Source organism: Oncorhynchus gorbuscha, linkage group LG08, assembly GCF_021184085.1.
Source record: "Oncorhynchus gorbuscha isolate QuinsamMale2020 ecotype Even-year linkage group LG08, OgorEven_v1.0, whole genome shotgun sequence".
NCBI lineage: Eukaryota > Metazoa > Chordata > Actinopteri > Salmoniformes > Salmonidae > Oncorhynchus > Oncorhynchus gorbuscha.
In genome coordinates, this window is record NC_060180.1 from 79,413,380 (window position 1) to 79,428,179 (window position 14,800).

At 40.8% G+C, this 14,800-nt stretch overlaps 1 protein-coding gene across 5 annotated transcripts in view; it reads left to right on the plus strand.

The window, feature by feature from the left end:
• Window positions 1-8,275, plus strand: part of LOC124042216 (transcription elongation factor A protein 1-like) — a 31,535-nt gene extending 23,260 nt beyond the window's left edge. For 3 of the 5 annotated variants that reach the window (XM_046360631.1, XM_046360633.1, XM_046360635.1), the window contains 2 exons: window positions 7,730-7,801; window positions 7,947-8,275. In XM_046360631.1, coding sequence (XP_046216587.1) covers window positions 7,730-7,801; window positions 7,947-7,955 — 81 coding nt within the window. In that variant the 3' untranslated portion in view covers window positions 7,956-8,275. Of the gene's footprint in view, window positions 1-7,729; window positions 7,811-7,946 lie in introns of those variants that run through there. The other 2 variants (XM_046360634.1, XM_046360632.1) reach the window with 1 other exon arrangement.
• The last annotated feature ends 6,525 nt before the right edge of the window (window positions 8,276-14,800 follow it).

Here is a 14,800-nt window from a genome sequence, read left to right on the forward strand (position 1 = left end):
TAATATACCATCCACTATATAATACACCTCCTCTCAGGTAATATACCATCCACTATATAATACACCTCCTCTCAGGTAATATACCATCCACTATATAATACACCTCCTCTCAGGTAATATACCATCCACTATATAATACACCATCCTCTCAGGTAATATACCATCCACTATATAATACACCTCCTCTCAGGTAATATACCATCCACTATATAATACACCTCCTCTCAGGTAATATACCATCCACTATATAAATATACATCCACTATATAATACTCCTCTCAGGTAATATACCATCCACTATATAATACACCTCCTCTCAGGTAATATACCATCCACTATATAATACACCTCCTCTCAGGTAATATACCATCCACTATATAATACACCTCTCTCAGGTAATATACCATCCACTATATAATACACCATCCACTCCTCTCAGGTAATATACCATCCACTATATAATACACCTCACTCTCAGGTAATATACCATCCACTATATAATACTCTCAGGTAATATACCATCCACTATATAATACACCTCCTCTCAGGTAATATACCATCCACTATATAATACAGGTAATATACCATCCACTATATAATACCTCCTCTCAGGTAATATACCATCCACTATATAATACACCTCCTCTCAGGTAATATACCATCCACTATATAATACACCTCCTCTCAGGTAATATACCATCCACTATATAATACACCTCCTCTCAGGTAATATACCATCCACTATATAATAATACACCTCCTCTCAGGTAATATACCATCCACTATATAATACACCTCCTCTCAGGTAATATACCATCCACTATATAATACACCTCCTCTCAGGTAATATACCATCCACTATATAATACACCTCCTCTCAGGTAATATACCATCCACTATATAATACACCTCCTCTCAGGTAATATACCATCCACTATATAATACACCTCCTCTCAGGTAATATACCATCCACTATATAATACACCTCCTCTCAGGTAATATACCATCCACTATATAATACACCTCCTCTCAGGTAATATACCATCCACTATATAATAATATACCATCCTCTCAGGTATAACCATCCACTATATAATACACCTCCTCTCAGGTAATATACCATCCACTATATAATACACCTCCTCTCAGGTAATATACCATCCACTATATAATACACCTCCTCTCAGGTAATATACCATCCACTATATAATACATCCACTCCTCTCAGGTAATATACCATCCACTATATAATACACCTCCTCTCAGGTAATATACCATCCACTATATAATACACCTCCTCTCAGGTAATATACCATCCACTATATAATACACCTCCTCTCAGGTAATATACCATCCACTATATAATACACCTCCTCTCAGGTAATATACCATCCACTATATAATACACCTCCTCTCAGGTAATATACCATCCACTATATAATACACCTCCTCTCAGGTAATATACCATCCACTATATAATACACCACTCCTCTCTCAGGTACTATACCATCCACTATATAATACACCTCCTCTCAGGTAATATACCATCCACTATATAATAATCCTCTCAGGTAATATACCATCCACTATATAATACACCTCCTCTCAGGTAATATACCATCCACTATATAATACACCTCCTCTCAGGTAATATACCATCCACTATATAATACACCTCCTCTCAGGTAATATACCATCCACTATATAATACACCTCCTCTCAGGTATATATCCACTATATAATACATCCACTATATACTATATAATACACTCCTCTCAGGTAATATACCATCCACTATATAATACACCTCCTCTCAGGTAATATACCATCCACTATATAATACATCTCTTCAGGTAATATACCATCCACTATATAATACACCTCCTCTCAGGTAATATACCATCCACTATATAATACACCTCCTCTCAGGTAATATACCATCCACTATATAATACACCTCCTCTCCATCCACTATATAATACACCTCCTCTCAGGTAATATACCATCCACTATATAATACACCTCCTCTCAGGTAATATACCATCCACTATATAATACATCCACTCTCTTCAGGTAATATACCATCCACTATATAATACACCTCCACTTCAGGTAATATACCATCCACTATATAATACACCTCCTCTCAGGTAATATACCATCCACTATATAATACACCTCCTCTCAGGTAATATATCCACCATCCACTATATAAATACACCTCCTCTCAGGTAATATACCATCCACTATATAATACACCTCCTCTCAGGTAATATACCATCCACTATATAATACACCTCCTCTCAGGTAATATACCATCCACTATATAATACACCTCCTCTCAGGTAATATACCATCCACTATATAATAATCCTCTCTCAGGTAATATATCCATCCACTATATAATATAATACACCTCCTCTCAGGTAATATACCATCCATCTATATAATACACCTCCTCTCAGGTAATATACCATCCACTATATAAATATACCATCCTCCTCTCAGGTAATATACCATCCACTATATAATACACCTCCTCTCAGGTAATATACCATCCACTATATAATACACCTCCTCTCAGGTAATATACCATCCACTATATAATACACCTCCTCTCAGGTAATATACCATCCACTATATAATACACCTCCTCTCAGGTAATATACCATCCACTATATAATAATCCTCTCAGGTAATATACCATCCACTATATAATACACCTCCTCTCAGGTAATATACCATCCACTATATAATACACCTCCTCTCAGGTAATATACCATCCACTATATAATACACCTCCTCTCAGGTAATATACCATCCACTATATAATACACCTCCTCTCAGGTAATATACCATCCACTATATAATACACCTCCTCTCAGGTAATATACCATCCACTATATAATACACCTCCTCTCAGGTAATATACCATCCACTATATAATACACCTCCTCTCAGGTAATATACCATCCACTATATAATACACCTCCTCTCAGGTAATATACCATCCACTATATAATACACCTCCTCTCAGGTAATATACCATCCACTATATAATACACCTCCTCTCAGGTAATATACCATCCACTATATAATACACCTCCTCTCAGGTAATATACCATCCACTATATAATACACCTCCTCTCAGGTAATATACCATCCACTATATAATACACCTCCTCTCAGGTAATATACCATCCACTATATAATACACCTCCTCTCAGGTAATATACCATCCACTATATAATACACCTCCTCTCAGGTAATATACCATCCACTATATAATACACCTCCTCTCAGGTAATATACCATCCACTATATAATACACCTCCTCTCAGGTAATATACCATCCACTATATAATAATCCTCTCAGGTAATATACCATCCACTATATAATACACCTCCTCTCAGGTAATATACCATCCACTATATAATACACCTCCTCTCAGGTAATATACCATCCACTATATAATACACCTCCTCTCAGGTAATATACCATCCACTATATAATACACCTCCTCTCAGGTAATATACCATCCACTATATAATACACCTCCTCTCAGGTAATATACCATCCACTCTCAGGTAATATACCATCCACTATATAATAATCCTCTCAGGTAATATACCATCCACTATATAATACACCTCCTCTCAGGTAATAATATACCATCCATCTATATATATACACCTCCTCTCAGGTAATATACCATCCACTATATAATACACCTCCTCTCAGGTAATATACCATCCACTATATAATACACCTCCTCTCAGGTAATATACCATCCACTATATAATACACCTCCTCTCAGGTAATGACCATTAGAGGGACTAATATTGCTATTGATTCACTGTAATAGATACTTTTGGTTGTATTAGAGAATATTCTTAGGAGGAGCTGTTTAGATGCTCCCCTGTCATAGGGGTTCATACCTAACCACTCGGTACAGGGACCTCTGTTCGGTTCGCACTGTCAACCCAAATTAATACATTAAAAAAGGAAACAAACCACTAAGCCTATAGGCCATGCCTACGCTGTGTTCTATGCTATATATATATATATATTCATTGTGTGTGTCACCCCCCCCCCCCAATCCCTCTTTGCACTGCTGCTACTCTCTGTTCATCTTATATGCATAGTCACTTTAACTATACCTTCATGTACATACTACCTCAATTGGCCCGACCAACCAGTGTCTGTATGTAGCCTCACTACTGCTACTCTCTGTTCATCTTATATGCATAGTCACTTTAGCTATACCTTCATGTACATACTATCTCAAATGGCCAGACCAACCAGGGCCCCCTGCACATTGGCTAACCGGGCTATCTGCATTGTGTCCCACCACCCACCAACCCCTCTTTTACTCTACTGCTACTCTCTGTTCATCATATATGCATAGTCACTTTAACCATATCTACATGTACATACTACCTCAATCAGCCTGACTAACCGGTGTCTGTACGTAGCCCCTCTACTGTATGTAGCCCCTCTACTGTATGTAGCCCCTCTACTGTATGTAGCCTCTCTACTGTATATAGCCTCTCTACTGTATATAGCCCCTCTACTGTATATAGCCTCTCTACTGTATACAGCCCCTCTACTGTATACAGCCCTCTACTGTATACAACCTCTCTACTGTATATAGCCCCTCTACTGTATATAGCCCCTCTACTGTATATAGCCCCTCTACTGTATATAGCCCCTCTACTGTATATAGCCCCTCTACTGTATACAGCCTCGCTACTGTTATTATTCACTGTATTTTTACTGTTTTTTATTTCCTCATCTATTGTTCCCCTAATACCAATTTTTTACTTAAAAATTGCGCTGTTGGTTAGGGCCTGCTTGTAAGTAAGCATTTCACTGTAATGTCTACACCTGTTGTATCCGGTGCACGTGACAAATAAACTTTGATTTGAATAGGCAATGTAGCTGCCAACACCTCATGTTGATACATTTACCCCAGTATTCCTACCACCGTAACGAGACTAAATGCAAAAAAACAAATTAGTCTCCCCTCTGCATTCAAGCACCCCTTCACAGGGGGATGCTTGAATTTCTTTGACCGGGCCAAAGAAATTACAAGCGCGATTATAGCCACGCATACGTGCCAATTCTCAGTGGTTGAGAAGGATGCCGGGAAAGGGGACGCAGATCGGGGATCCTTCTGAGAATCCGCAGGCGAGTGAGTAAACTCCCAATGCCTTCCATTCTGCTTGCTAACGTGCAATCGTTAGAAAATGAAATTGATGACCTGCTATTAAGATTATCCTACCAACGGGACATTAGAAACTGTAACATCTTATGTTTCACCGAAACGTGGCTGAACAAAGAAACAGACAATATTGAGCTGGCGGAATTTTCCATGCACCGGCAGAACAGAGATGCTACCTCTGGTAAGACTAGGGGTGGTGGTGTGTGTCCTTTTGTCAATAACAGCTGGTGCATGATGTCTAATATTAAAGAAGTCTCATGGTATTGCTCGCCTGAGGTGGAGTACCTCATGATAAGCTGTAGACCACACTATCTACCAGGAGAGTACTCATCTGTATTAGTTGTAGCAGTCTATCATCACAAAGTGATGCTGACACTAAGACCACACTCAACCAACTCTATAAGGCAATAATCAAACAAGAAAATGCCCATAAGCGGCGCTCCTAGTGGCCGGGGACTTTAATGCAGGCAAACTTAAATCAGTTTAACCAAATTTTTATCTGCAACCAGGGGGCGGGGAAATCGCAGACCACCTTTACTCCACACACAGAGATGCATACAAAGCTCTCCCTCGCCCATTTGGCAGATCTGACCATAATTCGATCCTCCTGATTCCTGATTTCAAGAAAAAACTAAAGCAGGAAGTATCAGTGACTCGATCAATACCGAAGTGGTCAGATGACACGGATGTTAAGCTACAGGACTGTTTAGCTAGCACAGACTGGAATATGTTCCGGGATTCATCCAATGGCATTGAGGAGTACACCAACTCAGTCATCGGCTTCATCAATAAGTGCATTGACGACGTCCCCCCCCACAGTGACTGTACATACATATCCCGCTATGCCCTCAGACGAACCATCAAACAAGCAAAGCGGCAATACAGGATATAGATTGAATCCTACTACACTGGCTCTGACGCTCATCAGATGTGGCAGGGCTTGAAAACTATTAAGGACTACAAAGGGAAACCCAGACGCGAGCTGCCCAGAGCCTACCAGACGAGCTAAATTATTTTTATGCTCGCTTCAAGGCAAGCAACACTGAAACATGCATGAGAGCACCAGCTGTTCTGGGTGACAGTGTGATAATGCTCTCGGTAGCCGAAGTGAATAAAATCGTTAAACAGGTCAACATTCACAAAGCCGCTGGGCCAGGCGGATACCAGGACGTGTACTCAAAGCATGCGCAGACCAATTGTCAAGTGTCTTCACTGACATTTTCAACCTCTCCCTGACCGAGTTTGTAATACCTACATTTTTCAAGCAGACCACCATAGTCCCTGTGCCCAAGGAAGCGAAGGTAACCTGCCTAAATCATTACCGCCCCGTAGCACTCACGTCGGTAGCCAAGAAGTGCTTTGAAAGGCTGGTCATGGCTCACATCAACAGCATCCTCCCGGACACCCTGACCAACTCCAATTCACATACCGCCCCGATGGATCCACGGGTGACTCAATCGCACTCCACAGCGCCCTTTCTCACCTGGACAAAAGGAGGAACACCTATGTGGGAATGCTGTTCATCGACTACAGCTTAGCATTCAACATCATAGTGCCCACGAAGCTCATCACTAAGCTAAGGACTCTGGGACTAAACACCTCCCTTTGCAACTGGATCCCAGACTTCCTGACGGTGAGGGTAGGCAACAACACGTCTGCCACGCTGATCCTCAACACGGGGCCTTTAGGGATGTGTGCTCAGTCCCCTCCTGTACTCCCTGTTCACCCATGACTGCATAGCCAGGCATGACTCCAACACCATCATTAAGTTTGCTGATGACACAAGAGTGGTAGGCCTGATCACCGACAACGATGAGAGCCTATAGGGAGGAGGTCAGAAAACTGTCCGTGTGGTGCCAGGACAACAACCTCTCCCTCAATGTGAGCAAGACAAAGGAGCTGATCCTGGACTATAGGAAAAGGAGGACGGAATAGGCCCCCATTAACATCGACGGGACTGAAGTAGAGTGGGTCAAGAGTTTCAATTTCCTTGGTGTCCACATCACCAACGAACTATCATGGTCCAAACACACCAAGACAGTCGTGAAGAGGGCACGACAAAACCTTTTCCCCCTCAGGAGACTGAAAAGATTTGACATGGGCCCCCAGATCCTCAAAAGGTTCTACAGCTGCATCATCGAGAGCATCCTGACCGGTTGCATCACCGCCTGGTATGGCAATTGCTCGGCATCTGACTGTAAGGTACTACAGAGGGTAGTGCGAACGGCCCAGGACATCACTGGGGCCAAGCTTCCTGCCATCCAGGACCTATATACTAGGCGGTGTCAGAGGAAGGCCCAAAAATTGGTCAGAGACTCGAGTCACCCCAGTCATTGACTGTTCTCTCTGCTACTGCACAGCTTCTACCCCCAAGTCATTAGACTGCTGAACAGTTCATAAAAATTGCCACTGGACAATTTACATTGACAGTTACATTGATGAAGCCTTCCATCCCTACAGTGTTGTCAGTGTGTACAGTAATCCTGTGTGTGTTGGTCTTACAGGTGCAGACCCGCAGTGCTGATGAACCCATGACCACCTTCGTCTTCTGTAATGACTGTGGAAACAGATGGAAGGTATGTTGACACTGTAACACACCGTCTACACGCTGTAAACAGACTTACCGAATCCCTTTGGTCTGTTTCACCACATTGTTTAACTACATATACACAGTCCCTTCTCTGTCCCCATCTAAGGCCTTCTTTACTGTTCATCTTCTAGTTCTGTTGAGATCGGGAGGAGGAGACCTTCAGACGGAACCTCTGACCCCTGGTACCAATCAACCAACCATACAGACTCACCCAATATTTCTATTGGAAGATATTGTCCATAGCCACGCCCCTGTCCCCACCCATCAGCCGTTCAGATGATGATCAACACTGTTTCTTCTGTTACCATCCAACATTTTATATGTAGTTTTAACATTTAGACAAAACTTGGATCTACAATTTACAATTGAGTTTGGCTTCTTCGACCTTCATGAATTTTTATTTAATTTAAATTACCAGTAAAATTTTATCCATTTGTTTAATAAAAATAATGTCTCTGTTTTTTTTTGTCCTGAGTAAGTTCTGGTACAAACATCCTCTTGGATGGGTTTCCCAGACCAACATTAAAGGTAAAGTCTTCAATGCATGAAGTAGACCACAGCATCAGACCGACCACAGCATCAGACCGACCACAGCATCAGACCGACCACAGCATCAGACCGACCACAGCATCAGACCGACCACAGCATCAGACCGCAGATACTTTGCGAGTGTTGCATTGCACCCATCTGCAATATTCTAGGCTCATCTTGCTGCCGGTGGCAACGTCATATCACTGAGTCTCAGATGAAGCCGGCTCTTTCCATTGATACTAGAGGTCGACCGATTAGGATTTTTCAACGCCGATACCGGTTATTGGAGGACCAGAAAAAAAACGATACCTGTTTCAGTTCCTTGCTCAGAACATGAGAACATATGAAAGCTGGTGGTTCCTTTTAACATGAGTCTTCAATATTCCCAGGTAAGAAGTTTTAGGTTGTAGTTATAGGAATTTTTTAAATTTAATTTTACCTTTTATTTGACTAGGCAAGTCAGTTAAGAACAAATTCTTATTTTCAATGACGGCCTAGGAACAGTGGGTTAACTGCCTGTTTAGGGGCAGAATGACAGATTTGTACCTTGTCAGCTCGGGGATTTGAACTTGCAACCTTTTGGTTACTAGTACAACGCTCAGTCCGCAACGAGCCAGGCAGCCCAAACTGCTGCATATACCCTGACTGCGTGCACTGAACACAAGAGAAGTGACACAATTTCCCTTGTTAATATTGCCTGATAACATGAATTTATTTATTTTGAACTAAATATGCAGGTTTAAAAAAAAATGTACTTCTGTGTATTGATTTAAGAAAGGCATTGCTGTTTGTGGTTAGGTACATTTGTGCAACGATAGTGCTTTTTTCGCGAATGCGTGTTAAAGCATCCCCCGTTTGGCTAAGTTGAAGTAGGCTGTGATTCGATAACAGGCACCGCATTTCAAGAACAATGTTGTCTTTGCTTTACTAACCACAGTAAGACATCTATGTCTCAAAATGTCTGAAGGGCTGCCAGTCACAGGAACAATCCTTCAACCTAAAGGCATACTGTGCAAGGAAATTCGCCAAAGCTGCTCATGAGAACATTGATGACCTTGTACCTAGCCGGTGGGGATTACGGTGGGGGGCCCCCACCCAGGCAGTGGCAGTGCTGGCAACACTAGCTGCAGTAACTCATGGGGAGGGGGTCACACTCGGACATTCAGAGAGGTGGTATATTATTGTGGCCCTGGTGGCACAAAATCAAGAATCTGACTACATGGAGATGCTTGGGAATATGGTCAATACAGGGGACTGTGTTGTGGGTGTTTCAGGGAATATGGTCAATACGGGGGACTGTGTTGTGGGTGTTTCAGGGAATATGGTCAATACGGGGGACTGTGTTGTGGGTGTTTCAGGGAATATGGTCAATACGGGGGACTGTGTTGTGGGTGTTTCAGGGAATATGGTCAATACGGGGGACTGTGTTGTGGGTGTTTCAGGGAATATGGTCAATACGGGGGACTGTGTTGTGGGGGTTTCAGGGAATATGGTCAATACGGGGGACTGTGTTGTGGGGGTTTCAGGGAATATGGTCAATACAGGGGACCGTGTTGTGGGGGTTTCAGGGAATATGGTCAATACGGGGGACCGTGTTGTGGGGGTTTCAGGGAATATGGTCATTTAACATTTAAGTCATTTAGCAGACGCTCTTATCCAGAGCGACTTACAAATTGGTGCATTCACCTCATGACATCGAGTGGAACAGTCACTTTACAATAGTGCATCTAAATCTTAAAGGGGGGTGAGAGGGATGGTCAATGACATCGGGGACTGTGTTGTGGGTGTTTCTTAAAGGGGGGTGATGGTCAATACGGGGACTGTGTTGTGGGTGTTTCAGGGAATATGGCCAATACGGGGGACTGTGTTCTGGCTGTTTCAGGGAATATGGTCAATACGGTGGACTGTGTTGTGGGTGATTCAGGGAAAAGGTGAACATTTGACCTCCATCATCTAGGATGTGACAATGGTTAATGAAATCTGTCCATTTTTCTTGCACGGTCTTGCAGACCTTCTCATACAGCTGCAAATGTATATTCATTCATAAATCAAGACCTTTCTTGAGTTGGGCTCAACTGATGGTGCAACTGTTGAGAATGTGGGCCTATGGTTGTGGGGGAGGAAAGGGTTGAGTGTGTACGAGTGTGTGCGTATCCCACAACTGTTGAGAATGTGGGCCTATGGTTGTGTGGGAGGAAAGGGTTGAGTGTGTGCGTATCCCACAACTGTTGAGAATGTGGGCCTATGGTTGTGTGGGAGGAAAGGGTTGAGTGTGTGCGTATCCCACAACTGTTGAGAATGTGGGCCTATGGTTGTGTGGGAGGAAAGGGTTGAGTGTGTGCGTATCCCACAACTGTTGAGAATGTGGGCCTATGGTTGTGTGGGAGGAAAGGGTTGAGTGTGTGCGTATCCCACAACTGTTGCGAATGAGTAAAAGATGTTCGTGACAATAGAGGATGATTCACAATAATTGTTTGCTAATATAATAATTGCTTTTAATAATGTAATTTTGGTAATGGTGAGACTGGTGAGAGGTAAAATCCTTTGCATAAATTGCCCTAAATGTAAAAATGTAAATGTAGTGGTTAGAGCGTTGGACTAGTAACCGGAAGGTTGCAAGTTCAAACCCCCGAGCTGACAAGGTATAAATCTGTCGTTCTGCCCCTGAACAGGCAGTTAACCCACTGTTCCCAGGCCGTCATTGAAAATAAGAATATGTTCTTAACTGACTTGCCTGACTTTACCTTTTTTTTTTTTAAAGGTAAAAAAAAAAAATATTAATAGGTAATTATGGAAAATAAGAAACAGGATATTTAATATATATATATATATTTTTTTTGATGGCTATATATAATACAAATCGAGGTGAGGGCGATGGAAATGCATTTGGCAGTTGATCTTCTTCTGTAAATGTCACTGTGTTCTCTTTTCAAAGGATGGATCCCAGTCTGTTCAGGGCTCTGGGATGTGGGGGGGCGGGGGTGGTCTGCTGGGCATTGGGATGACGTCCCAGTTCGGGATGAGGAGGGCTTTTAGCGGGTGGAATGGTGGGGACCAATTGGTGGTTTACTTAGTAGCAATGCAAATATCATGGTACAGCCATATAGACACTCCATCATCATGTTACTTTTTAATGGTACGTTTACAAACATATATTTTGATAAATATAATTGAGTGTTGTCTCATGGTAAGTGGTGAAATAAGTATATTCAGTTATAATTGTAATGGCCTAGCAGATAATAAGAGAAGACGATCAGTATTTACCTGGCTAAAAGAGAAGGAATATAATATCTATTGTTTACAGGGAACCCATTCAACAATTTTAGATTAAGTTTTGTGGAAAAGGGACCAGGGGTGGGAATATATTGCTCCAATGGGCAGAGACATTCAAAAAGGGGGATGGTGTTTATTAACAGTCATTTTGATCCAAATTGTCCAAACAGATCATCAAGGTAGATGGATCATTTTAAATATGTTATTGGACAATAAACATATATGGCTTATCAACCTATACAGTCCTAATACTGATGATCCAAGCTTCTTTGAAAAAATAAGAATTTATCAACTCTACAAGCAACACTAGGCTATTATTGGTGGGAGATTTTAATATGGTCTTAAATACCTCTATGCACCGTAAAGGAAATCACACTACAAACTATCACCCTCAGGCACAAGGAAATCACACTACAAACTATCACCCTCAGGCACTTAAGGAAATCATGGATATATTGGAATTAGTGGATATACGGAGACTTAAATACCCTGATCTAGTGAGACATACATGGCGGAGGCTTAATCAAGGCTTCAAGCTAGTCGTCTTGACTACTTTCTTATGCCATTCTCTCTGGCACCAAAAGTTTAGAAAGTGTTGATGAGGGTCCTTCTGTAGCTCAGTTGGTAGAGCATGGCGCTTGTAACGCCAGGGTAGTGGGTTCGATTCCCGGGACCACCCACCCATACGTAGAATGTATGCACACATGACTGTAAGTCGCTTTGGATAAAAGCGTCCGCTAAATGGCATATATTTATTTATTTTATTTATAGAATGTGGTCCGATCGTCACATAATTGGCATATGTATTACTCTTACAGAATTTCCACGTGGGCGAGGATATTAGAAATGGAATCAAAGCTCACTAGATAAGTTGTTTAGAACAAGGACAGAATAATTTATAATTGCCTTTTTTAGACATAACATAAGTACAGCAGATCCCCTTACTGTAGGGGACACTTTGAAATGTGCCTTTAGAGGCCATGCAATTCAGTACTTATCTATAAAACAAAAGCAATTTAGATCAAGAGTCCATATTAACAAAAAATAATTAAGGACGAACAGTACAGTTAGATAGAAATAAAACTACCATAGAGGCAAAGAATAAGTTAGAGGAAAAACAAAAAGAAATGGAGGAACTTATTCAAGAAAGATCCAGTGTAATATATTATAAAATTAAAGCAACTGGATGGAATATGGGGAAAAATTGAACCAAATTATTTTTCAATCTTCAATATAGAATGCTACAAAAATGTTTTTGTTGAAACTTGTTACAAATGGAGTCACACATGATTCACCAAATGATATTTTGAAAGAGGAAGTAAAGTACTTTAAGAATATGTTTTTGTTTCAGTCTCCTCCATCTTCACTAACTGAAACTAATTGTATGTTTTTTCCCCAAATAATGTAAAATGAACATCTGTACAGGAAGACTCATGTGAAGGCCATATTACATAGGAGGAACTTCGTCATGCAATTCAAGTATTTAAGTCTGGGAAAACTCCAGGGCTGGATGGCCTACCATTATAAGTATACACAACCTTCTTTATATATATACTCAGAGAATAATTATTAGCATGTTTAGCCACGCCTATATAAATGGTAGATTATCAGACACGCAACAAGAAGGTCTGATATCATTATTAGTGAAACAGGACCCAAGTGGAAAATATAAAAATCCAGTCCATTTAATTGGAGCCCACTTACACTGTTATGATGCAAAAATCCTAGCAAAATGCTTGCCGCATAGAAGTAAAAAGGTATTGTCGGATATTATTCATCCTAATCAGACAGTTAAAAAAAAAACATGGACATAATAGAAGACAAGTACTAGAAACAATAGAATACTATGAAATATCGGGGAAACCAGGCCTGGTTTTCATAGCTGATTTTGAAAAGGCTTTTGATAAAGTACGACTGGAGTTTATATATAAATGCCTAGAATATTTCAATTTTGAGGAATCTCTTATAAAATGGGTGTAAAATAGTAAATAATGACGACATCTCAACGTTTTAAACTCTATAGAGGAGTAAAACAAGGTTGTCCACGATCGACATATCTATTTATTATTGCCATTGAAATTTTAGTTAAGATTAGATGAAACAATAATATTAAGGGATTAGAAATCTCTGTCTTAAAAACTAAGGTGTCATAGTACGCTGATGATTCATGTTTTCTTTTAAAACCACAATTAGTCTCTCCACGGCCTCATAGAGGATCTAGATACTGTTAGAATTAGAGTCTCTCCACGGCCTCATAGAGGATCTAGATACTGTTAGAATTAGAGTCTCTCCACGGCCTCATAGAGGATCTAGATACTGTTAGAATTAGAGTCTCTCCACGGCCTCATAGAGGATCTAGATACTGTTAGAATTAGAGTCTCTCCACGGCCTCATAGAGGATCTAGATACTGTTAGAATTAGAGTCTCTCCACGGCCTCATAGAGGATCTAGATACTGTTAGAATTAGAGTCTCTCCACGGCCTCATAGAGGATCTAGATACTGTTAGAATTAGAGTCTCTCCACGGCCTCATAGAGGATCTAGATACTGTTAGAATTAGAGTCTCTCACGGCCTCATAGAGGATCTAGATACTGTTAGAATTAGAGTCTCTCCACGGCCTCATAGAGGATCTAGATACTGTTAGAATTAGAGTCTCTCCACGGCCTCATAGAGGATCTAGATACTGTTAGAATTAGAGTCTCTCCACGGCCTCATAGAGGATCTAGATACTGTTAGAATTAGAGTCTCTCCACGGCCTCATAGAGGATCTAGATACTGTTAGAATTAGAGTCTCTCCACGGCCTCATAGAGGATCTAGATACTGTTAGAATTAGAGTCTCTCCACGGCCTCATAGAGGATCTAGATACTTCTGCTATCTTCTCTGGATTAAAACCAAATTATGATATTGGATCAGTAAAAAAATGCTAATTTTACATGACCGTGTAGTTTACCAATTAAATGGTCTGATGGAGATGTGGACATACTCAGTATACAAATCCCAAAAGAAAGAAATCCTCTCACAACAATACATTTTTATAGAAAGTTACCAAAAAATAGGTAAGATCTTTCTACCATGGAAAGGAAAATACCTGTCTATTTGTGGAAAAATCACCCTGATTAAATCTTTAGTTATATCACAGTTTACCTATTTGTGTATGGTTTTGCCTACACCTAGTGACC